The following is a 25,451-nucleotide window of genomic DNA, read 5'->3' on the forward strand; positions in this document are numbered from 1 at the left end:
AATTGCATTGCATTCTGGGACATACAGGTAGTGGAGTGGACATTTGAAGCCGACTCACCTTCTTGGTCAAAATCGAGGGATCGAGTCCATGCAAACTTCCCTCGATCACTTGATGAGGTGGATCGCACTTTAAAATGGTAGCAGGGAACAAGTAAAGGGAAGTTCGCAAATGTGTTTCTAAAAGTGGACTGGAACGCAGCCTAGGCTGACACAGCGACGTTCCAAATGGGATATATCGATGAACACGTCAGGCTATGATCCCTAAAGCAGGAAAGCTGTTTGGTGTCACACAGTGCACTTAATTCAGGTCCCTATGCTCTAACCCCTTTAGAGGGATCCTCAGTAGGGATTATGGCGTAGGGATGAGCCCCTCCCAAGGGAACCCAGTGTGAGGCTGCATTCCAGTCCAAATTATTTCTTGTTCCCTTGAATGTATGTTATTGGTTATCCCCCTAGTGTCCATCACTGGTGGAGCATCTGAATGGGATTAAATGGAACGCCCTTAACCCTTAAGCACTTGGGAACTACGACTGCAGTGCGTATTTTGTATCACTCGCTAACTTCCCACAGTCTCATTCCTTTATATGTATGGCACTGATTGTTGCGCAAGTGTACACTACTGGTGGAGCATCTGAATGGGTTCAATTGGAGAGCCCTAAACTCTTGAACACTAGGGAACTACACTGCTGTCCACCACAATTGCATTGCATTCTGGGACATGTGGATGGTGGAGTGGACATATGAAGCCTTCTTGGTCAAAATCGAGGGTCAAGTGCATGTAAACTTCCCTTGTTCACTTGATGAAGTGGATCGCACTTTAAAATGGTAGGGAACAAGTAAAGGCTTCAGGCTTTTAAGCAGGAAAGCTGTTTCGTGTCACACAGTGCACTTCATTTAGATCCCTATGCTCTAACCCCTTCAAAGGGACCTTTAAGGGATGAGCCCTTCCCAATGGAACCCATTGTGAGGCTGCGTTCCAATTCAATGTGTTCACTGTCTCATCCCCTCGAATGTACATCACTGATTATGTTACACAAGTGTTCACTTTTGGCAGAGCGTCTCAATTGGTTTAAATGGAACGTCCTAAACCCTTAGGAACTACGGCTGCATTCAGGCTAATTTTGTATTCCCTTCACTCGCTAACTTCCCTCCGTCTCATTCCCTCGGATGTACATTGTTGATTTTCACACTAGTGTTCACTATTGGTGGAGCAGCTGAAGGGGTTTAAATGAAACACCCTAAACCCTTGAGAACCACGCTATTGTAACACCACAATCGTGTTGCATTCTGGGACATACAGGTGCTGTAGTGGACATATGAAGCCGACTCTCCCTTGGTCAAAATCAAGGGATCAAGATAATGTACAATTCCCTTGTTTACTTGAAGTGGAACGCATTTGAAAACAGTAACAGGCATTCCCCCAAGGGGACAAGTGAAGGGAAGTTCACAAGTGTGTTTCTAAATGTGGACTGGAAAGCAGTCTGGGCTGCATTGCATTATGGGATGTATAGGTGTTCGTGGACATATGAAGCCTACTCACTTACTCGGTCTACATCGAGAGTCCATGTAAGCTTCCCTTGTTCACTTGATGAAGTGGAAAACCCTTGAAAATGGCTTTGGGGACTTCCTCGAAGGAACAAGGGAAGTTCGCCAGTGTGTATAAGTGGATTGGAACGCAGCCCGAGTCTTCTCCATGTGCCTGCTGCATTATGGGAGATGTAGGCATGATGTAGCACTACACACCAACGCCTCAAACTAAAGAGGATTTCACAGTCAAGGATAAAAGCAATGCGTCACAAACACTGAGAATACAAGGATCAGTTCAGTTCAGTGTGGGTTAAATTTCCCTGCTGAAAGTCCAAACACTGAAGAGCAAATCCACTGATCTGAGCAAGCCAGTGGTGACGGTGGAGGAGCCAACTTCACCAACTGATGAAGTGAAGGGAAAAAAAACCTTGAGAAAGACCAGGCATTGTTGGACACGACCATTACACTTTTAGCCAAACTTACTGTGTGGAGCTGCAGTCTAGGCGCCGGAGGCTGGAGAAGCTGGACGTCCATCGTGGAGAAGCTACAGGTGTGAGCAGGTCACCGGCCGGTGGTCAGACTGGTCCACAGGATCAATGCGGAGACTCATCGGTCATGGTGGTCTTTCAGGAATCAGTCATGCTCTCCTTTCCTCCATGACCCCCACAGCATCAGCTCGGGATACGGCCTGGTCCAGGATTATGGATACCTTGAAATCATCTCTTCCCTTGGATCGTCAAAGCAATTGTGGGAAGCAGAATAATCGTATTTTAAAGTGAAAACTGTATAATTTTACTTACCTCACTGGCAGATTATTTCGATGAAAGCAGTGAGTAAATATTGACAGAATTGTCATTTTGAGGTGAACTGTGCCTTTAAATGTGGGAGTGATTAGAGAATCACTATATAATAAGAAACATTTTGCCCAATTTCCTATTAATAATCTCTCCAAGAGTCTCTAAAGAGTGCTGTTTTTAATAATAAGAGTGAAATATCTGCTTCACGCTGCTTCCAGAAATAAGCAAGCACCTAGTGGTGTGTTCTGAAATGTCCATATAAGGAGTTCCTCCACCCTTGTGATGTCATCAAGAGCAGCGTTTAAAAAAATTTATCCAAAACTGATTCCAATGACTTCATTATTCAAAGCAACACTGTCATACGTGCAAATCATTTTTAGTTGGTCTCTGATCTGCATGAGAATCTTACTTAACACTGTAAATAAAAACTCGAAATACAGAAATTTCAAGATAACCCCCCCCCCCCCCCAAAGAGATAGTTCACCCTAAAATGTGTCATCATTTACTCATCCACCTATATCAAACCTCTTTACATTTCAGAAACTAAACTCTCTGCTCTGATCAGACTCAAACTGAACTGTTTGGAGTGAACGCCAGGCGTTACATTTGGAGAAAAGCACTCATCAGCAGGCTAACAGCATCCCTACAGTGCAGCATGGTGGTGTTGGCATCATGCTGTGGGGATGTGTTTCAGCAGCAGGAGCTGGAAGACTAGTCAGGATAGAGGGAAAGATGAATGCAGCGATGTACAGAGACATCCTGAATGAAGACCTGCACAAGAGTGCTCTCCACCTCAGACAAGAGCAGGACAATGACCCAAAGCACACCAACACAATATCAATGGAGCGGCTTCACAACAACTCGGTGAATGTCCTTGAGTGGCCCAGCCAGAGCCCAGACCTAAATCCTATTGAACATCTCTGGAGAGATCTGAAAATGGCTGCACACCGTCGCTTCCCATTTAACCTGATAGAGCTTGAGAGGTACTCTATACGTTTCTGGTGAACACAAAAGAAGATAGTTTGAAAAAAGCTGTAACTATTGACTTCAACAATATTTAATTCCTACAATCTACAAGTCAATAGTTACAGGTTTCCAGCATTCTTCAAACTATCTTCTTTTGTGTTAAACAAAACCACTTGAGGGTAAGCAAATAATGAGTACTCCTTCATTTGTTTAGGTGAACTGTCCCTTTAAGGACTATTAACAACAGTTCAATTATTATTTTAATGTTTACATTTTTTATATTGGAGATTAATCTAAAGCCCACTGAGTGCCGAGGTCTGATCCAGCAAGGGTTGAGCACATGTTTGCATATGCATTTTGGCTTAAAGGATTGGTTCACTCAAAAATGATAAGTAGCCTATGATTTCCTCAACCCTCAAGGCATCCGAAGTATATAAGACATTTATTCCGGTCAAATACAATCATTCCTCATCTTTCCAAAGGCAGCAGGTGAGTGTTGTAGACACATCTATTACAGATATATTATAATTTGCAACAGGAAACCTTTATTAACCTCTGTATTTTAGCCATTTTTATTATACTAATGCATATTATGGGACTTTTTGTAAAAACCTGAATAGAAACACACCATCACCGCCATTATAGAGCTGGAAATAAGACACTTTCTAAAATAATTTCGATTGCATTGACTGCCTTGAGGGAAATTATAGTGCATTTGACATTGTTGCGTGAACTAACCCTTTAAGCAATTGGAGTTGAATCTGAATGGATGAAAGATCATAATAATAATCAGCAATACTTCACTATAACTGCTGTGTGTCATAAACATCATTAATAATCTGACATCAGCACATGACAGGCCTCAGTTGTGATCAATCTTCAGTGCACTGGAGGAAAGTGTGTGTGTCTTACCATGTACCCGATCCACATATAATCCTAAAACCGAGAGGGAAAAGTGGTATTATGCAAATAGCTCTTCTAATATTGTCCAGAGGTAAAGACTGTATGCAGTTCTGTGCTGTACATCAGCAGGGTTAATACAGGGTCCACACACAGGGTCACAGCGGAGACGAAATGTACAAAGCATCTAACAGGAGGATCCAAATAACCGGAATAAATGTCTGACATCAGCTCGCTTTTCTGCTTTCATTCTTTCTAAGATTTTTTGGGTACCCTTTATTTTAAGGTGACGTAACTATTCATTTAAGCACAGAGTAATAGTGATTAACTTCATGTAAATCCTGTGGTTGGGGTTGAAATGTGTGTTTTTGTAATTTCACTTAAAATGATTAAGAAAGAGCTAAAACAACACAATTCTTGAGATTTTCTTTGGACAACTTAATAGTTTTATGTTCGATCCACTTAAATTTGTCAAAACCAATGCACTTGAGTTGTGTGGATTCCTGCATTTTTAGTGTGTGCATAATTCACTGTATTTACTATAGTAAGTGCATGGATCCTGTGTAAGTACGTCACCTTAAATTAAAGTGTTCCTGATATTTTTATTCAGTGTATACTGTGACATGTAATCAGTGGGCGTGGCTTGTTCACATCCAGTAACGCCCCATTCACACAAGGCTTCAGCATCAACGCTTGACTGAAGGCGTGTCTGAAGTTGGGGCTGACGCGATCGTCATAGCAGCGTCATCCAATGAAATTCAATCAGCAATAGGCCACTGTCTAGCTGGTGTATTTGCATACAGCGATCTGATTGGCTGACGCATCCATCGGCGCTTGAAAAGTTGAGCTTGTCGCAACTTCTCTGAACCAACACCGATGGATCCACAATGCCTGATGTCACCCATTCAAAGTGAATGGGAAGCGTTGACGCTGACGCCCCGTGTGAATGGGCCGTAAGACTAAGGGAAGCGCTGACAGGAGAGCTAATAGTAAAATCAGGTCATCAGTCTGAACGTTTACTTTCATTTAGATCAACTGTTGTGGACTTTAAACAGTTAAAGTGAGAACAGAGTAACTCTCTACAATATTAAAGTCACTTGTGTAGTCCTACAGCCTCCCCCAGGTCCTAAATCCCACTCTCTGACACACTGATGCACAGTTAATGGTGCAGCATGTTGGGACTGACAGCTAGTGGATGAACTAGGTATTGGTATTAGTATTGGTATTGGTATTACTAGGTATTAGGTATATACACACAGAGCTTCAGCGTCAACTATTGACGGATAACGTATTTGAAGTTGGGGCTGATGTGATCATCATAGCAGCATCAGCCAATGTAATTAGTCAGCAATCGGCTACTGTTTGAGCTGGGGAATTTGCATGAAGTGATCTGATTGGCTGACGCTTCTGTTGGCACTTGAGAAAGTCACTGATCCACAACTCAGTTCGGCAACACTTGACATCACCCATTCAAAGTGAATAGGAAGTGTTGAGGCTGACGCCCCGTGTGAATCGGATGTTACACTGTAAGCTGCACGCATAATGTTTACTATTAGTAAATATATTCAAAAGATAATTAAAATGTACATGCTTTAAATTATTCAAGCAAAATAAACAATTAAATGTCAAATATAATTGGGCCTAAGACTGAACCCTGAGGTACTCCACAGGTTTTGTGATTACTTAAAAGCAGGAATGTCCAACCTCGGTCCTGGAGGGTCGGTGTCCTGCAAAGTTTAGTTCCAACCGCAATCAGACACACCTGGGCTAGCTAATCAAGCTCTCACTAGGCTTTCTAGAAACATCCTTGCAGGTGTGTTGAGGAAAGTTGGAGCTAAAATCTGCAGGACACCGGCCCACCATGACTTTAGACACCCCTGATTTAAAGGATTCGATAAACAATTCTTAATTAAAAATGTCTAAAATAATACTTCATTATAATCCTTTTTGTTTATTTTTAGAATATCTACAAATTTAAGTAGCTATTTTGTGAAATATATTGCTCCCATGAAATACAATTGAGGTCATACCATCCAGCCTTCCCCTGTAGCAGGTCTTGTGACACAACGAGCTGTCGATAAGCTCAAAATAAAGGCAGCGTGGAGAGATTTACTCCACACGTGACAGCACTGAAGATACAGAAATCCACACGTGATCTGCAGATGAAGATGTTCAGCGAACACACAGCACTCTTGTCTGCGCAGAAGAGATCATAAACTGAGCTTTCATACACAGATCTGACGCCCAGCGCATTATTATTACTATTATATCTTCAACATGAGTTATTCTGGAGGCTGAATCTCACTCATCTATAGCAGGAGTCCCTGATGAAATGCACTTGGAAGGGGACGTGTGATAAATCATCTGCCATGCCCTACTTCTGCTGCAGACTGAGTGGAGCCTACAAATACAGTAAAACAACACTGTTAAAGAGCAGAGCAGAGGCTGCGAGTATGAAAACACTGTCATAATGACACAGAATTCCTACTAGAAGTCCAAGGGAAGGAATGGGAATTAGTTAAAAGATCCCACATTATATCAAGTGGGCTTAACTACTAGGTACTTACATTAAAAAACAAGTGCAGTGTACTTATTTTGTATATATTGTATTGGACAGCACTTACGGTGCTACTACCCTTAAATAGGGTTTAAGGGTAGAAATTTTTTTCATTACCTTTAAAATTAATTACAGATCATTTTTAAAAATATGACTGGTAATTAATATACATTATTCAATCTAATGTGCATAATCAGTGCACGGTACCAAGTGATTAATTTAAATGAACGTATATATCAATTAGGGCCACTTAAAAAAGAAAACAAACTATGAAAAAACTCCTTTAATTAAATTAAATAATCACAATTTCAGTTTCAAAACATTTTCTTCGTCTTAAAGCACACAACTGAAAACTGTACAAATATACAGTGTCCTCCGCTTATATTAAAGGGACAGTTCACGCAAAAATGAAAATGCACTCACCCTCGTGTGGTTATAAACTATCATGAGTGTCTTTTTTCTGTGGAACACTAAAGAAGATGTTTTGAAGAATGTTAGAATCTGGTAACCAATGAAGTCATGGGTTACAGGTTTCCAACATTCTTCAAAATATCTTCTTTAATGTTCCACAGAAGAAAGAAGCTCATATAACGGTCTGTGTGAAGTGAAGGGGGAGTAAATGACTGAGCTGTTCAGTTCTGGAGGAACTGTCGCTTTAAGAGGAAGGTAAGAGTTGATAAAAAAGGATAACAGCAGAAATCAAAGGATAAAAAACAACCAATAAGATCTTGCATAAAGAGTTCACGGTGTTGAGCGTTAAAGAGTTCATCTGGCATGAAATATGCCAATATATATAACGCACATACAGAATTAAGGCATTTCAAACTCAGTTAAAGTCCCGTTTGAATGAACAAGAGAAATGAAATGCAAATGTCAACAAAATGTCCACTCCTCTTCTTATGTAGACTCCCCCTCTTTTACCTAGACTCCACCTCAATTATGCAGACTCCTCCTCTTTTATGAAGACTCCTCCTCATATGAAGACTCCCCCTCTTATCTAGACTCCACCTCTTTTATGAAGACTCCTCCTCTATTATGTAGACCCCTCCTCTTTTATCTAGACTCCACCTCTATGTAGACTCCCCCTCTTTTACCTAGACTCCACCTCAATTATGCAGACTCCTCCTCTTTTATGAAGACTCACCCTCTTTTATCTGGACTTGTCTTTTAAAAAGACTCGAACTCAATGAAGACTCCTCTGTTATAAATCCTTCTATCTAATGAAGACCCCTCCCCATTTTTATAAACACTCCACCTCTTTTTATGAACACCCCTCATCTTTTATGAAGACTCCGCCCATTTTAAATGAACACTCCATCTCTTATGTAGACTAGGCAGAGTCTACATAAAAGAGGAGTCTTCATAATAGATGTGAAGACTCTTATGTAGACTCAGCCTACTTTATGAAGACAACTCCCCTTTTACATATGTAGACTCTTTTACAAACACTCCTGTTTTACAAAGACTCCTCCTCTATTATGAAGACTCCTCTATTATCTAGACTCCTCCTCTTCAATGAAGACTCCGCCTATTTTTCATGAAGACTCCACCTATTTTTTATGAAGACTCCTCCTCTTTTATGAAGACTGGTCCTCGATTGCGTAGACTACTCCCATATTATGAAGACCCCTCCTCTATAATGAGACCCCCTCTATAATGAAGACTCCTCCTCATATGTAGACTCCTCCTATTTTTATAGACTTCACCTCCTCTAATAAAGACTCCTCCCCTATTATGCAGACTCCTCCTCTTTAAGGCGGTCTCCATCTTTGAGGAGGTGTTTGTTTAAGCTGCTCTTTGCTCCTGTGAGTCTGTCGGTTCCTCTGGTTCCCCTCGGCGCTCCTGATTCCAGTCCTTCAGGCCCTCAGGCAGGCTGGTGTCCTCCTCGAAGCTGCCCGTCCCCTCCACAAACTCCTCATAGGTAGATTTCTCCTCGAAGGGTCGCGCTCCCAGCAGCTCCAGCATGTCAGCTTTGTCCAGAACTTCTTTCTCCAGCAAACGCTTTCCCACCTGCCACAAACACACAGCGTGCATATTTACATCAGTTATTAATCAGACATCAATCTTCTTCCATGAACTAATCTTTAAATTGATCTATTGAATATTTTCCAAGTGATACGATTTAATTACTTGATAATTTATTTGCAGATTATTAAGCTCGTTTGAAGGAAAAACTCCCTTAAACTGGACTCAATTCAGCATAAAAGGCTTTTATCGCCCCCTGTTTGTTTGGTGTGCGCTTAACATGCATCACATTGTATTTGGTGTCCTCATGCAGTAATTTTCTTTGTTTTTTTTATTTGTGCGCTCCTCACCATGTCCACCTGCTCCCGCTTCTCGGTGACGAGCTCCAGAGTCCTCCTGTAAGCCCGGTCCACCAGATCCCGCACCTCCTCATCGATGAGCTCCGCCGTGGCCTCGCTGTAGGGCTTCTCCAGGACAGTCTCGCCCTGCCGGGGAAGATCGAAGGACACCTGACCCACCCGCTCGCTCATGCCGAACTGCACGATCTACAGCACAGACAACACAGGATTAATAAAGGCAACATTCTGACTAGCACACTCGCACTAAATCTAAGTCCCCTTCACTGTATTGGGGCATTAGGACTCACACAGAAAGCAGGTTGAGCGCCCCCTGCTGGCCTCACTAACCACTTCCAACAGCAACCTAGTGTTCCCATGTGGTCTCCCATCCAGACACTGACCAGGCTCAGCCCTGCTTAGCTTCATTAAGTGAACGCTCTTGGGCTGCAGGGTGATCTGGCCAAGTACAATCTTATTTAAACTATTGGCCTCACTTTATATCAAGTGGCCTAAACAACTGGGTACTTCCATTGCAATAAATTCAGATCTCCACTAAGTAATCTAATTAAAGTCACTTAAAAATCAAAAATGAGATGAGGGCGGGACCAACCTGTCACTCATATAAAATCCACCAATAGCAAACCACAACAAGCACATACATCTCATCTCCTAATTAAAAATCAAACCTGTGTACATTTGTTTCTCCCCTGAGATCACGATAGAGAACACCAGCACAACATGCAATCATTCAGTTAATCAGCAAACAATCTAATAATCAATAAAGGGATTGATCAGCTGTTCTCCATTAGCTCCAGCTTTACTCCAGACACACTCTTCCTGTACGTGTGTGTGGATAAAAGCTTCTGCTAAATCATAAAACAGCAGAAAAATCAATGCACAGTGTTCCCATAGGCCAGTGCTTCTCAATCCTGGTCCTCACGCCCACAGATCTGCATATTTTGCATATCTCTCTTAATTAAAAGAGTTGATGTAAATACACAGCTCGTTAGAAGAGCTTCATGCATCAACAGCGTTCTGACTGACATGTAGTCTATGCAGTGCGCATTCTTCCCTAGTCGCTTCTCCTTCATTTACTTTAAAACATTTCCTCACTGACTTGCACAGTCCTAGTCTTTCAGCTTTGTGTTTTTGACTGTTTGGCGCCCTCTAGTGTCTGAATAATGCACAGGTTAGTGTATACACCATCAGCTGTTTTCATTTTTGACTGTTTGTCTCCATCCAGTGTCTGAATAGTGCACAGGTTAGTGTATACTCCATCAGCTGTTTTAGTTTTTGACAGTTTGGCGCTATCTAGTGTCTGAATAATGCACAGGTTAGTGTATACTCCATCAGCTGTTTTTGTTTTTGACTATTTGGCTCCCTCTAGTGTCTGAATAATGCACAGGTTAGTGTATACTCCATCAGCCGTTTTCGTTTTTGACAATTTGGCGCCATCTAGTGTCTGAATAATGCACAGGTTAGTGTATACTCCATCAGCTGTTATTGTTTTTGACTTGTTTGTCTCCCTCTAGAGTCTGAATAATGCACAGGTTAGTGTATACTCCATCAGCTGTTTTCGTTTTTGACAACTTGGCGCCATCTAGTGTCTGAATAATGCACAGGTTAGTGTATACTCCATCAGACGTTTTCGTTTTTGACAGTTTGGCACTATCTAGTGTCTGAATTATGCACAGGTTAGCGTATACTCCATTCAACAGGTTTTGTTTTTGACTGTTTGTCTCCATCTAGTGTCTGAATAATGCGCAGGTTAGTGTATACTCCATCAGCTGTTTTCATTGCTTTGTGTTTTTTACCGTTTAGCACCATCTTGAGTCTGAATAATGCGCAGGTAAGTGTATACTCCATCAGCTGTTTTCATTTTTGACTTGTTTGTGTCCCTCTAGTGTCTGAATAATGCGCAGGTTAGTGTATACTCCATCAGCTGTTTTCATTCTGTCAGATATGTGTTTAATAAATAAATGATTAAGCCTCTGAATGATGTTTTGTGTCTAATTTTTATATTTTGTGGCAAATAGCCTTGTAATAAGCGGGATGAAGTACACCAGGATGGTTGTTTTCTCAGAATAAACCTTTCAGTCTTATAAAACAGAGCAGTACAAAAAGAAAAGCATAGGAAATGTGCAGCGCAGTGTAGACCAGGATTGAGATACACTGCCATAGAATAAGTTTCTGGGCCCGGATGTGTGCACCTGAGCATATGCCGACTGCGTGACCTTCTTCAGGTCGTCGTGAGCTCCAGTGGTGATCTTGTTGAAGAACACCTGCTCGGCCACTCGTCCTCCTAACATCATACACATGCGGTCAAACAGCTGCTCGCGCGTGTATAAATACTGCTCTTTGGGCAGATACTGCGCATAGCCTAGTCCCTTCCCTCGAGGAATGATGGACACCTGCAAAACACAACCAGAGGATGGCAGTCGCTGAGTAAATCTGATAAGGATCCTTTTTACACAGCTGTCTGGAATACTGGACTCTGATTGGTCAATCATAACATTCCAACATACGTTATTTTCCAATACCAACTGAGTTAACTAATACCACTTATTCAATCATTCATTGCGCACGTGTTTATTTGTCACTCCACTGCTCTTGAATCTTTAGCGCCATCTTGTGACTACTTTGTGTTATAAAAATAATAATAATAATAGTCATATTTTATAATGAGGTTTCCTAAGTTAATGTTAGTGTATTTACTAACATGACTTAATATTGAAAATAATGCTTCTACAGCATCCAGTATTCAAGTTTATTTATCTGTATAGCGCTTTATACTATAATTATTGTTCCAAAGCAGCTTTACAAAATGATTAATCATATTTCATCATTAATCATAATTCATTAATCATTATTAATCATATACTAACACATTAATAAAATCCAGAGTTGATAAGTAAGGCATAAAGTACATCCAGACGGTTGTTATTGCAGAATAAAGCCTGACAGGCTTATTGGCAGCTCAACGATGCAAAGTGGTTGTTATCTCAGATTAACATATCTTGAAATGTCACAACTGACCAATCAGATTCAAGTATTCCAGACAGCCATGTTAACCCATTAAGTTGACAAGACAATGAACTAAAAATGAACAACTTTATTTTTTATCATTAACATTAACCCAGATGAGACAATACTGCAATAAATATACTGTTCCTTGTTCATGTAAGTAAATTAATGCATTAACTCTAATAATAGAATGTTATTGTAAAGAGTTACAATAATTATAACAGTATATTGATCATAAATGATTGCCTGAATTTAAACAGAACTATAAATCTAGACTGTTGTAATGTGATTCTAGTAGTCATTAGTAGTTCTAGTCAGTTTATGTCCTCATTTGTCAAGCTTAGGGTTGAATCTGCACTTTGCACAAGCTAACAATTAAATTTCAGTGATGAAAGGGCTTTAAATCATCGTCACCTTCAGTAATGGGTCAGCGTGTTGCAGGAACCAGCCCACAACAGCATGTCCTGCTTCATGATAGGCTACCGTCTTTTTCTCAGTGGGCTGTAATACCTGAGTCTTCTTCTCCAGACCTGAACACGGACGACACAAAACAAAAACGAGTAAAAATGGGCTTGAATTGCAATTTAGGATAGTTAAAGATGCATATGTCAGCACCATTAAAAACATAGTTTAAATTTCGCTTGCGTTAGGTGATGTATGGAGCATGTATGTAAGAAAAACATGGGACCCAGGACTGAACCCTGAGGTACACCATAGTAATTACACAACATAACAGCACTTAAGAGTGACAAGTTGAAGATAGAACCTTTCAGTAAACTTCCATCTAACATAATCTGGGTTTTATGCAACATGTTTGTGAGATACTGAGTACTTTGTTTTACCTCCGATGACTCTGTCGATGGCCTGCTCGAAGTGTTTAACAGAGACCGACTCATTTAGATATCGTGCAGCTATGAGAGCCGCTTCATTACAGACATTCGCAATGTCAGCACCTGGAAGAGAGCCAATATATCATCTCTTTATACAGCAAAAATAGGGAAACAATCATCACATCAGCCTGCTCTCAAGTGTAAACTCCAAATATATAATTAGCACACAGCATGTAATTTTCCTCTCGCTCACCGGTGAAGCCCGGTGTAGCAGCTGCCATTTTTCTGGCGATGGCGTCCCGGTCCACACTGGGGTCCAGTTTGAGGGGCCGCAGATGCACTTTGAAAATGGAGGCTCGACCCTTAATATCAGGAGGCCCTGAACAGATGAAAAGCACAAATCTTAGATGCGTAAGTGTTTCAAGCCTACTGCACATTAGATCTATTAATAGTGGCCAATATGATTGTTTTGTTTATTTGATATAAAACCATGATGAAAGTACTAAAATTGTATATTTAAAACTGCACAATTAAATGCATTATTGCTGAGGGAAGAGTTGTGTTTTTAATTTGCACACTGTTAAATTTAAGTTGACTTGAGGGAAAATTAAATAGCAACTTCTTGTTTCTATGATCCTTAAATATTATATTTATATATATATATATATATATATATATATATATATATATATATATATATATATATATATATATATATATAAATTAAATATTAAAAACTTTAATACAAGTTAAAATTTGTTTATAGTATAAATAAAACTAGTTAAACATTGTAAGTAAGACTAGTTTAAAGCATGAATAAAATTTGTTAAACATTTTAAAACTAGTTTAAAGCATGCAAAAAAAATTAGTTAAACATTTTAAAACTAGTTAAAAGCATAAATAAAGATATATACATTTATTCATTCATTTTCTTTTCAGCTTAGCCCCTTTAATAATCAAAGGTTGTCACAGCAGAATGAACCGCCAAATTCTCAAGCATATGTTTCACACAGTGGATGCCCTTCCAGCTGCAACCCATCACTGGGAAATTTAGCTTACCCAAATCCCCTATAGCGCATGTGTTTGGACTGTGGGGGAAACCAGAGCTCCACACAGAAACACCAACTGACCCAGCCGGGGCTCAAACCAGCGACCTTCCTGCTGTGAGGCGATTGTGCTACCTACTGCACCACCATATATATATATATATATATATATATATATATATATATATATATATATATATATATATATATATATATATAGTCCATAGTTCAGTAATATCACTTTTATGGCTAAGAATGAGTCCTTTTCCTAGTCTGTAAAGTGAAATATCTCAACATAAACAAAGGAGGCTGGGAAAAATGTTTATTTTTGATGGAAACTTCAGATGGCACTTAGAGGTTTTTGCATCTGAGCTCTTCATATATATATATATATATATGAATTAGACAGAAATGGTAAACTAAAACAGCACAATAATTAAGGCTCTGTCAAATTAAAAGTCCAACACTTATTAGCCATATAGAAAAGTGCATAATCTTGTATATAAATAGCGAATTCTGACCATGCCGATATATCAGTCGACTGCTAATAACTCTTGATATGAATAAATGAACAGTTTTACAAGATTTGAATGTGCTTTTACTTCAAAACACAACTTGAGTAAATAATGTCACAAGAAAAGCTGTCGCTAAATCAGTTGTTAGGCTGCAAATATAAGAGTGGCACGTAAAACTCTTACCCAAGTAAATCTGCCTGTCGAACCGGCCGGGCCTCATCAGTGCCGGATCCAGCACATCAGGTCTGTTTGTTCCAGCCAGAACCACTACATTAGTGCTCGAGTTGAAACCTGCCCACACATAATAACCCAGCATGCAAACTTGTGTTTAACAGACGCCTAACAGACTTCACACGTGTAGACATTCACTCCTGTCTGTCTGAAGACGAGATCATTGTTCAACTATTGTTTTAAAGGAGACCTATCATGCCAAAATGGGAGAAATGTAAGTGTTAAAAAGGATCTGAGCAGCGGTAAATAAAGTCTGACCGTCCATCTCCACCAGCAGCTGGTTGAGTGTGTTCTCCTGTTCACTGTTCCCACCGAAGTTTCCTCCTCCTCTCTTCTTGCCCACGGCGTCGATCTCGTCGATGAAGAGGATACAGGGCGCGTTCTTCCTCGCCAGCGCAAACATGTCTCTAACCTGCAGGTAGACACACCAGCGGTTCACATACAGAGCTGTCAATTTACCTCAAATCACAAACAAAAACACTGCATTCAAGAAAATAAACGCAACAATCTGGGTCAATATTTCAATCAGGGCTCCCAATCTAAGCCCAAAGTCAAATTCTGTGACTTTCTACAACTAAAAAACTACATTAGTCATTATATCGATCTGTGTAACCCTGATCAGCTTTTTACAGACACGCCATTTACAGAGGAGCGAAAGTGCAGGACACTTTTGGATTCGGGTGTATGTTTAAACAGACAAATACACTGAATAATTTGTAAACATCTCCATCCTGCATGTTTTATTTTAAACACAGCTAATTTCCACTTCCATGAGCACAAACAGTTACTGAAGTTAATCAAATGCTTTTGTAAGGTCCACCCAGTTGGCCCAATGCCAGTGTCCACTGGTGGATGAAGGTTCAATGCCTGTTCGGTCTTTCCAGTGCACAATGTTGATTTATATTAAATTTAACTCATATCTGACTCCAATTTGAGTATGAGGTGGTTTAGAATATTAATATATTTATCTTTCGTTTCATCTGACTCCAATCATAAAGCATTAAGAAGATTATATCAATATGTAATTTAGATAAATGTTTGAACCGTTTGTCTTCACTAGTAACTATTACATCCGTTCATTCGGGTGCTCATGTCGCTCAGAGAAATCGCCTCGGCCGAAGGCGTCCCTCACGGTCACACTCCAGTCAGTCTTGAATATTAAACGGAGGTAATTGACTAATACTTTAGATGGCCGCTACCAGCGCGCTCGTTCTAAAATACTTTAGTTAGTCCCGCTTAGATGTACACCTTTGAGTTAAGACAATCATCATTTCTAATTAGAGGTTAGGGCATTAATATAAATGTACCCGACTACTGGACTCTATAGTAACTTTGGTTTTCACCAAGCCCATGGTTTCCCATATGAACTTAATTTAGAATAATATTACCTTCAAACAAAGGTCGGGTACCCAATCTAGGTTAGTCGTGCAACACCTTGTTGACCTAGACGGAAGTTATCGCCCTTTCCACCTAAGTACACATGAATCAATATCAAGAGTCAGCCGGATCCCTAAAACACAATTAGTGTGCCAATGCTCCATCTCAACTGGATTTTAATCCGTCTACTGACCTGACGCAATTTTTATTTTTATGTACATCTTGGCATTTCTATTTCATATTTCTAAAATTTGCATAAAAGTGTGTGTATGGAGAGATGACTAGTGATTTAAAGATGAAGATGTGAGACTGACTCTGGCTGGACCAACTCCCACAAACATCTCCAGGAACTCGGAGCCGTTGACGGTGATGAAGGGAACGTTTGCTTCCCCCGCCGTGGCTTTAGCGAGCAGCGTCTTCCCTGTTCCTGGAGGCCCGGAGAGAACCGCACCCTGAAAACACACATCAACATTGATCAGCTGGAGAGAAATGAAGAAATATACGCCTTCTGTGTCACAACACATGCAGATCTCAGATCAGCTCATCCAGACATCTTAATGTGATCTGCTAACTTGTTTGATTAGCCAGAGATCAGTCATCAAGAGTTAAAGCATACTCTGGGCTAGTCTTTAACAGCAGACGGTGCATGTGACCGTGCTCAGACCTTGGGGATCTTGGCTCCCAGGTCCTGGTACTGCTGCGGGTTCTTCAGGAAGTTGACGAACTCCATGATCTCCACTTTGGCTTCTTCACATCCCGCCACGTCTTTAAACTTCACCTCGATACTGTCTTTCATCATCTTGGCGGTTGATTCGCTCATGCCAAAGAGCCCGCCCCTCCGCCCTCCCATCCCTCCTCCCATTGGTCCGCGCCGCAGAGTGAACAGCAGGAAGCCAATCAGAAGCAGCGTGGGGATGAAGCTCATCAGAAAAGACCTGGAGACACAAAGATACATGGATCAGCTCAGATTAAACTCATTTTCTTACAGCAGCTCACTAATGAACTGTCCAAACACAATGATTTGAGTTTAAATCTGAATATTTGCTGTATATGAACACAGAAAGCAGTTGAACATTGACTGAATATATAATAATAGTGACCCATCGCTCTCGGACGTGTAGACCACCGCTGCTCTGTGTGACGGCTCCAGGCCCAGCTCATAGTGTGCAGCTTCTAGATTCCTCTCGAACGTGTCCACGCTGCCGATGTTGAACCACACGTAACTCTGACACAAACACAATGAAAACATCAGCATTACAGTCCTGCGCCTCAGACAACACAACTCTGACCATTCAGCCGCAGTTCATCCAGAAATTAACATTCTGTCAGCATTTACCCCTATATCTGTTCCAATACACGGAGGAATGCTGGAAAACAGACCTCTGCAGTACCTTGGCTCCTACTGTGGGATCAACAGTATCTGGTTTTGTTTGGCCACTGCACAAGTTGAGCTAGTTTTGAGATAGTTTTAATTGGTTGTTGGACTCAGATTGATTAACATTTGGGCTAATATTGGACTTGTTTTATTGGGCTAATTTTAATTGGTCAATGGGCTCGTTTTGATTAGTCATTGGACTAGTTTTGGGGTAGTTTTGATAGGTCATTGGGCGAATTTTAGACTAGTTTTCATTAGCCAGTGGCCAATTTTTTGGGGCTAGTTTGATTGACCATTGGGTTAGTTTTGATTAGCCATTGGGCTCATTTTGATTGGTCAATAGACACATTTTGATTTGCCATTGGGCTAATATTGAGCTAGTGTTGTTTAGCTGTTGGACTGGTTTTACTGAGTCAAATTTGGACTAGTTTTGATTAGTCATTGGACTAGTTTTGGGGTAGTTTTGATTAGTCATTGGACTAGTTTTGGGGTAGTTTTGATAGGTCATTGGGCTAGTTTTAGACTGGTTTTGATTAGCCAGTGGCCAATTTTTTGGGGTTAGTTTGATTGACCATTGGGTTAGTTTTGATTAGCCATTGGGCTCATTTTGGGCTAGTTTTGATTAGTCATTGGACTACTTTTGGGGTAGTTTTGATAGGTCATTGGGCGAATTTTAGACTAGTTTTCATTAGCCAATGGTCAATTTTTGGGGGCTAGTTTGATTGACCATTGGGTTAGTTTTGATTGGACAATGGGCAATCTTTTGTGGATAGTTTTAATTTACCATTGGGTTAGATTTGATTAGCCATTGGGCAAATTTTGATGGGTTCCCTGCTGAAAAATCCAGCTTAAACCAGCCTAGGCTGGTTGGCTGGTTTTAGCTGGTCGACCAGCCTGGTTTTAGAGGGGTTTTGGCCATTTCCATTTGACCAGCCTGGTTTAAGCTGGACATAGCTGGTTTTGGCTGGACTCCCAGCTTGGCTAGGCTGGTCAAGCTGGTTTTAGCTGGTCATCTCCCAGCCTGACCAGCTAAGACCAGGCTGGAAATGGCTGGAAACCAGCCTGGAAATGGCCAAAACCCCTCTAAAACCAGCCTGGTCGACCAGCTAAAACCAGCCAACCAGCCTAGGCTGGTTTAAGCTGGATTTTTCAGCAGGGTTATTGGACTAGGTTTGATTAGCCATAGGCCAATTTTTTTGTGCTGGTTTTGATTCTACACTGGGCTAATTTTGGAGTAGTTTTGATTAGCCAATGGCCAATTTTGGGGGCTAGTTTTAATTGACCATTGGGTTAGTTTTGATTGGACAATGGGCAATCTTTTGGGGATAGTTTTAATTGACCATTGGGTTGGATTTGATTAGCCATTGGGCAAATTTTGATGGGTTATTGGACTAGGTTTGATTAGCCATTGGCCAATTTTTTTGTGCTGGTTTTGATTCTACACTGGGCTAGTTTTGATTAGCCACAGGGCTAATTTTGGGCTAGGTTTGATTACCATTAGCCAAAATTTTTGGGCTAGTTTTGATTGACCAATAAGACTAGTTTTGATTAGCTATTGGCCTAGTTTAGTTTAATCATTGGTATTGTTTTGGGCTAGCTTTAAAGGGGTCATTGTGCTATTTTTGAAGAGCCATTGGGGTAATTTTTTGGGCTAGTTTTGATTGTACACTGGCCTAGTTTTGATTAGCCATTGGACTAGTTTTAATGGGTCATTAGGCTAGTTTTGATTAACCATTGGGTTAATTTTGGGCTAGGTTTGATTAGCCATTGGCCACATTTTTGGAGCTAGTTTTGGTTGTACACTGGGCTAGTTTTGATTAGCGATTGGACTAGTTTTAATGGTTCATTGGGCTATTTTTGATTAGCCATTCGGCTAGTTGGGTTTAATCATTGGACTTGTTTTGGACTAGTTTTAAAGGGGCCATTGTGCTATTTTTGAAGAGCCATTGGGGTTATTTGGGGTTAGTTTATATGGGCCATTGGGATTGTTTTGGGCTATTTTGATCCACTATTGTGTTGATTTTGGGCAAGTTTTGATTGGTCATGTGGGCTAGTTTAGATTGGTCATGTGATCACCCTGGCAGCTCGTGTCTCCAATGAGACATCCAGAACTCACTCCTTCATTGGCGTCAGCATCTCGCTCCAGAATCACCCTCACAAACTGCTTATTGACCACCTCGAGCCGCTCCACCTGCACAGAGCAAACACACACACATCAGTCACAGCACACACACACACACACACACACACACACACACACACAGAGCTGATTCACACACCAGGCCTCTGTCCAGATAGCGGTGCACAAAGTCTTTCCAGGTGATCTCCTTCCCCGGGTCTCTGAAGAGCAGATACAGCAGCAGCGCCGCCACACCACTCGCAGCCAGTAGAAGATGCCGGAAATCACGGTCGTCCCACGGGAAATCACCCTGAACACAGATCATTTTAACAGTTTTTTCCCCAAATGCTGTTTGACAGAGCAAAGACGCTTTTCACACTATTACCAATTACATATTTCTTCAGGAGAAAGTCTTGTTTCTTATAATTTTGCTTGAATAAAAAAATAAAGATATATATAAATATATGTACTTTTCTAACTGTGTTATTAGCGTTCCTGCAGACTCACCTGTGCCAATCGAGCAGGCCAGCTCTTCCTACCGCCTCTCCGTCCTCCTCCTCCTCCTCCAGGGGGCGGAGCATCTGCAGAACACACACACACACTCACAGCTGTAATGATGTTTGTACTGTACAGATTGTATACTCTCGCCCCTGGTGAACTGGTATTACTATACTGATGGGGACATTTAGTCCTAACAACATAAGAAATACAAGATACACACAGGTTTGGGTGGGACTCCCCTAAACACCTATTTTTTATGTTATTTTTTAGTTAACTATACGGCCAATTTTTAATGTGAATTTTTTTTAAAGCTTTTATAACTATAGGGACACAAGAGATGTCCTCATAAACCACCTCAGTGTTGTAATATCTAGTGCATCCCCATGTCATTATACACATTTCTGTTCTTCTAAACCACCAAATACAACACACACACATAGACAGACAGACATAGACAGACAGACAGACAGACACACACACACTTGTACACCTATCTTTATGGGGACTTCCCATAGACATGATGTTGTACTGTACAGACTGTATATTCTCTAAACTCAACCCTCATAGCAAACAATCTGCACTGTTACATCCACACACTCCTTCATTTATCAGCTCTTTTACTCACGGAAAACAAAGAAATATATCAAAATGCACTGGTTTTACTATACTTGTGGGGACATTTGGTCTACACAAAGTCACTATTACAAAGCACACACACACACACACACACACACACACACACACACACACACACACACACACACACACATCCAGAGGGTCACCTTTCGGGGCGTCTGTGGAGTAACAGGACTGAGGGAATGTGAAGCGCTTTCCTACAGAGCGCAGCGGAGAAACACCATACAGACCTGAAAACTGACAGAGCAAGACACACACCATGAGCATGAGCACATAAGGCTTATGATACACTGCAAAAAACGATGAAAGCAAAATAATCTTAAAAATTCATTCTGCTTCCCCCATTGGCAGATTATTTCGCTTGTTTTAAGGAAGAGCTGGCTTCATTGTGACGCATTAGTTCTGAAAACAACACTATATATATTTTTGCATGTCTAGAAAATGCTTCCTGATTTAGGAGTCTTCAGATATTTGGACTAGAAACAAGACAACAACTCAACAAGACAACGAGAGGCATTTCTGCTGTGCAACTTAAACTAACATTTGACTTGTGATAAAACCAAGCAAAAAGCCCCAGGTAGCCGTGGTTTATTGAGTTTAATGCAGCAGAGTGCTGTGCCTAAAATCTCACATCACAGTCATCTCACATCCTGCAACATTATACATCACAATACAGTAACATGGGTGCAGCAGTGGCGCAGTAGGTAGTGCTGTCGCCTCACAGCAAGAAGGTTGCTGGTTCGATCCTCGGCTCAGTTGGCCTTTCTGTGTGGAGTTTGCATGCTCTCCCTGCGTTTGCGTGGGTTTCCTCCGGGTGCTCCGGTTTCCCTCACAGTCCAAACACATGCGCTATAGGGGAACTGGGTAGGCTAAATTGTCCGTAGTGTGTGAGTGTGTGTGCATGTGTGTGGATGCTTCCCAGAGATGGGTTGCTGCTGGAAGGGCATCCGCTGTGTAAAAACCTGCTGAATAAGTTAGCGGTTCATTCCGCTGTGGCGACCCCGAATTAATAAAGTGACTAAGCCGACAAGAAAATGACTGAATGAATGCAGGAACAATCCTGCAAATTCAATCAATTAACAGTATAAAAGTATCTGTAACAGTTTTGTAATGCTCTCCTCAGTCTATAATACTGTAAATGTTTGTTTTTCTGATTAGTGCAGCTCCACACATGACACTAAAAGTTGATCTTCAGCAGGACAGGGGTGCGTTTCCCATAATCATCTTTAGCCAACTAAGGACGCAAGTTCTGTCGTTACAAGCATAGTTTGTTGATTTGCCATTTCCCAAATTCGTCGCTCCATCTAACATTCGCAAACTGCGTCGCAAACTTGAGCACTCGCAACTACACCTCTGGAGCTGTAGTTAGAAACAGAGTTCCTGGCTGTGTTCTATTCTCTCTTATCCCCCCTATGCACTATTCATTTAGAACATTCTGACATTCAAAGTTGGAATTATTAAAAATAATAAAGCATTAAGCTCATCTCTCTTAGGTGTTTTTGCTTTCAAACTATTTTTACAGTTCAGTTTTAGCGATCTTCATGTTTACATTTGCGCTCCCTTCGCAGTGCACTTTAAACACACTGATGTCATTTTGAACACAGCCTCATGACGAAAGCTATAGGTGACCAATTATTTACAAGTGGAATTTACGATACGTCTCCAAAGCTTGTGAAAACATAAAGTATACGTTAATTCTTTTAATTTGTAGTGGGTTATTTATTAAGTATCTGTACTGTCTATGACATGGGCCTGCTGGTTACTTTCCGTTATGGTTTACATGTGTCAAATTGTAAAAGTAGACATTCATAAAAAAATAAATAAACAATATCATACTTAATAATAATCATTATCATCATCATTAATATTATTATTATTATTAAAGTATGATTTTTTTCATTTCTAATACATAATAAATATTAAATTTCATTTTATAATAAGTAGCCTCATTATTTTTTTATTCATATGATTTATATATGATATTAGAACAGTGCTAGCTTTTGTAAGCGGTTTTATGTTTTAAAATAGGATGTGTCATATTCTCAATATGAGTAAAGCAAACACAAACCCTATATATTCCATTTACATATATTTCAGTTAATATGGAAAGCGAGTGCATGTTTTTAGCAAACCTAATATTAGATTTTATTTTAAATGCGTGTGCGTGTAAAACAATATCATCTGCAAAAATAAATGATGGGCTTTAACTTTAAAGAAGTAGTTACTCTGCCCTGTTTAGAGCGTCATTGTGGGTGTCTTACCCTATAACTAAGATGGGTTAAGCGATGGATCTGCGACAGAGAAACTATAGGTTTTTGTAAACCATCATCACTACATTGTTCTTTTCCCAAACTATGCATTGTACTATGATAGTTCAGCCGCGAGTCACGCCGTTGTTTAGGGAACGCAGCCCTGATCAGCTAAACATCAGTTCAGTGGGTTTGTTTACGTTCTGCTCTCCAACAGATCAAGCTCTAACATGAACCATTCTGGTGCTGGATTCTGATTGGTTGATCTGTGTTGTAAAATAATCTACATACACACACACATGTGATTGTTGCTCGGCAGCTGTTCTACTGTCAGTACTGAGCCAAAGACACTGCTTTGCTTTACTTTGTGAAAGCTGCATTGTGTCTGAGATCCACTGGAAAACACTCATTATGCCCTGAAAACACTTCATTCATTCTCCTTCAGCTCGGTGCTTTATTCATTAAGGGTCACCACAGTGGAATGAACCACCAACTATTCGAAGATATGTTTGACACGGAGGATACTGTCGCTGGGAAACACTCATACACACACTTACTACGGCCAGTGTAGTTGATCAGTTCCACTATAGCGCATGTGTTTGGACTGTGGGGGAAACCGGAGCACCCGGAGGAAACACACACGAATGCAGGGAGAACATGCAAACTCCACACAGAAACACCAACTGACCCAGCCGAGACTCAAACCAGAGACCTGAGTGCTGTGAGGCCACAGTGCAACACCACTGAACCAGCGCCCACCCCAACTTTATTCAGTAATTTAAGAAATGCATGTAATAAAATAAAAATTAACTCAGTAAAAATAAAGAAGTATAAAGAAAATATCTTAATTTCTCCTTTGATGTAGTGACTTGATCAACTGAATACAAATAAGTAAATAGCTAAAGACAGAACAAGCCAGAAAAATAGAAAACAGGTCATGTGACACAGCAGGCAGAATCATCATGACGTCACACTTCTGTTCACTGTAGACCTGTGCTGTAATGAGTGTGTGTGTGTGTGTGTGTGTGTGTGTGTGTGTGTGTGTGTGTGTGTTGGGAAGCATGTACAGTTGAAGTCAGAATTATTAGACCGCTTGTTTATTTTTACGAATAATTATGACTTCACTGTGTGTGTTCAGAGTGTATGTATGAATCATAAATATGCATGTCAGTGTGTGTTATGAAACATGCATATGTGTGTGTGTGTGTGTTGTGTTGTGTTATGAAACATGTATGTGTGTGTTCAGTGTGTTAAGAAAAACGAAAGTGTGTGTGTTCAATGATCATTGTGTTTAAGATTGTGTGTTATGAAACATGAATGTGTGTGTGCTCCGAGTAATCAGTGTGTGTGTGTGTGTGTGTGTGTGTCACCGTGTTATGCCACATGTTCCTGTGTAGTGTGTGAGCTCATGTCTGTATGTGCTATAAAACATGAATATAAGTGTCTATCTGAGTGTGTTGGTGGACACATAAAGCTGTGTAGCTTTGTGTGCACTCAATTTCTGTGTGTGTGTGTGTGTGTTATGACACATGTGTACACATAAACCTGTGTAGTGTGTATGTGTGTTATGATACATGAATGTGTGTCTACCAGATTGTGTGTGTGCTCAATGTCTGTATCTGTATGTGCGTTTAAGGTTATGACACATGAGCGTGTGTAACGTGTGTGTGTGTGTGTGTGTGTTATGTCACGTGTGTGTCAGTCAATGTGTTTAATATAAGTGTGTGTTATTCTGACCGGCGGATGAGCGGCGCAGCTCCGGATCCTCGCGGTGTGGAAGCGCAGTGCAGTCCGCGCGGCGCCGCGGAGAGAAGCGGACAGCAGAGCCGCCATCAGAGCTCTTCAGGCCGGCAGAAGCGACGGATGAAGCCGCACAGAGTCACTGCTGTAACCGCTGTCTGAATGACACTTCCAGCAGCGGGAGCGAGTGAGAGGCAGCGCGCCTGACACGAACAAACACGCTCGACATGATAAAACACACATTGCGTACAAGGAGAATTGCGTTAATTTACAGATTACATGTCTTTTAGATGTTATAATTATTCTTAGTGATTTTTATCAATCGAAAAACATTTATTTTAAGCCAAAAACTTTCAACAGGCAGTGTGAGACGACTTTGGGTCCTTAATCGCAGTGTTGCGTGTTTGTTGCGTCATAAATATTTGGTAAGTTCTAGAAGGGATACAGCTGCGTAAAATTTAGCAATTTTTTTGACACTGTACAATTCATATTTTACATTACTGTTAAAAGTAGGCTTAGGGTAGATGTTAATAATATACAATTTAATAAATAATATGAATAATACTCTGTATAATTCCTGTTTTTACTTTACTGTTTGTTACGGAAGACACCAACAGCTGTATCCCTTCTAGAAACAACCTTATTATTTTCAAGCGTAAGCTCCACCCCGCTCCAGATTCTCCAGCTCTGATTAGTCGATCAATCGCGTGCAGTCTCTTCAGCTCCTTTAAACCGAGAAAACAGGACGCGTTTAGTCT

The 25,451-nt window shown here is 40.7% G+C and overlaps 2 protein-coding genes across 11 annotated transcripts in view; one reads left to right on the plus strand and one right to left on the minus strand.

The window, feature by feature from the left end:
* The window catches only part of dbndd1 (dysbindin domain containing 1), a 13,498-nt gene extending 9,078 nt beyond the window's left edge, over positions 1 to 4,420 (plus strand). For 4 of the 8 annotated variants that reach the window (XR_015526817.1, XR_015526818.1, XR_015526815.1 and 1 more), the window contains exons 4-5: positions 1 to 2,356; positions 2,865 to 4,420. The exon at positions 1 to 2,356 is cut by the window's left edge. The gene's annotated coding sequence lies outside the window, so the exon portion shown is untranslated. The other 4 variants (XM_087312690.1, XM_087312691.1, XM_087312688.1 and 1 more) reach the window with 1 other exon arrangement.
* Positions 4,421 to 7,015: 2,595 nt separating this feature from the next.
* afg3l1 (AFG3-like AAA ATPase 1) lies at positions 7,016 to 24,837 on the minus strand. 3 transcript variants are annotated; one of them, XR_015526791.1, is made up of 17 exons: positions 24,691 to 24,837; positions 20,851 to 20,941; positions 20,075 to 20,148; positions 19,728 to 19,877; positions 19,565 to 19,639; positions 17,174 to 17,298; positions 16,738 to 17,008; positions 16,388 to 16,525; positions 14,955 to 15,108; positions 14,649 to 14,756; positions 13,158 to 13,283; positions 12,917 to 13,027; positions 12,489 to 12,604; positions 11,261 to 11,461; positions 9,063 to 9,257; positions 7,756 to 8,757; positions 7,016 to 7,679 (listed from the first exon to the last, which is right to left on the minus strand). XR_015526791.1 is itself a non-coding variant. In XM_087312640.1 (16 exons), exons 1-16 carry the CDS (start codon positions 24,784 to 24,786, stop codon positions 8,533 to 8,535), a joined length of 2,256 nt encoding a protein of 751 aa, XP_087168766.1. In that variant the 5' UTR covers positions 24,787 to 24,837; the 3' UTR covers positions 7,016 to 8,532. The 3 variants fall into 3 exon arrangements, 1 of the variants encoding a protein (XP_087168766.1); XR_015526792.1 differs by having other exon boundaries at positions 7,016 to 7,635; positions 7,715 to 8,757; XM_087312640.1 differs by having other exon boundaries at positions 7,016 to 8,757.
* Positions 24,838 to 25,451: the final 614 nt, after the last annotated feature.

Source organism: Danio rerio, chromosome 25, assembly GCF_052040795.2.
Source record: "Danio rerio strain M-AB ecotype USA chromosome 25, GRCz13ab, whole genome shotgun sequence".
Classification (NCBI taxonomy): domain Eukaryota; kingdom Metazoa; phylum Chordata; class Actinopteri; order Cypriniformes; family Danionidae; genus Danio; species Danio rerio.

Excerpts from the sequence above, each read along its gene's own strand:
- afg3l1 (XM_087312640.1), bottom strand. The coding sequence starts at position 24,786 with ATGGCGGCTCTGCTGTCCGCTTCTCTCCGCGGCGCCGCGCGGACTGCA. Across the intron at positions 16,526-16,737 it reads TGGGAGCCAAGATCCCCAAG|GGTGCGGTTCTCTCCGGGCC; the intron begins GTCTGAGCACGG and ends GTGTGTTTTCAG. Across the intron at positions 8,758-9,062 it reads AGCGGGAGCAGGTGGACATG|GTGGGAAAGCGTTTGCTGGA; the intron begins GTGAGGAGCGCA and ends TGTTTGTGGCAG.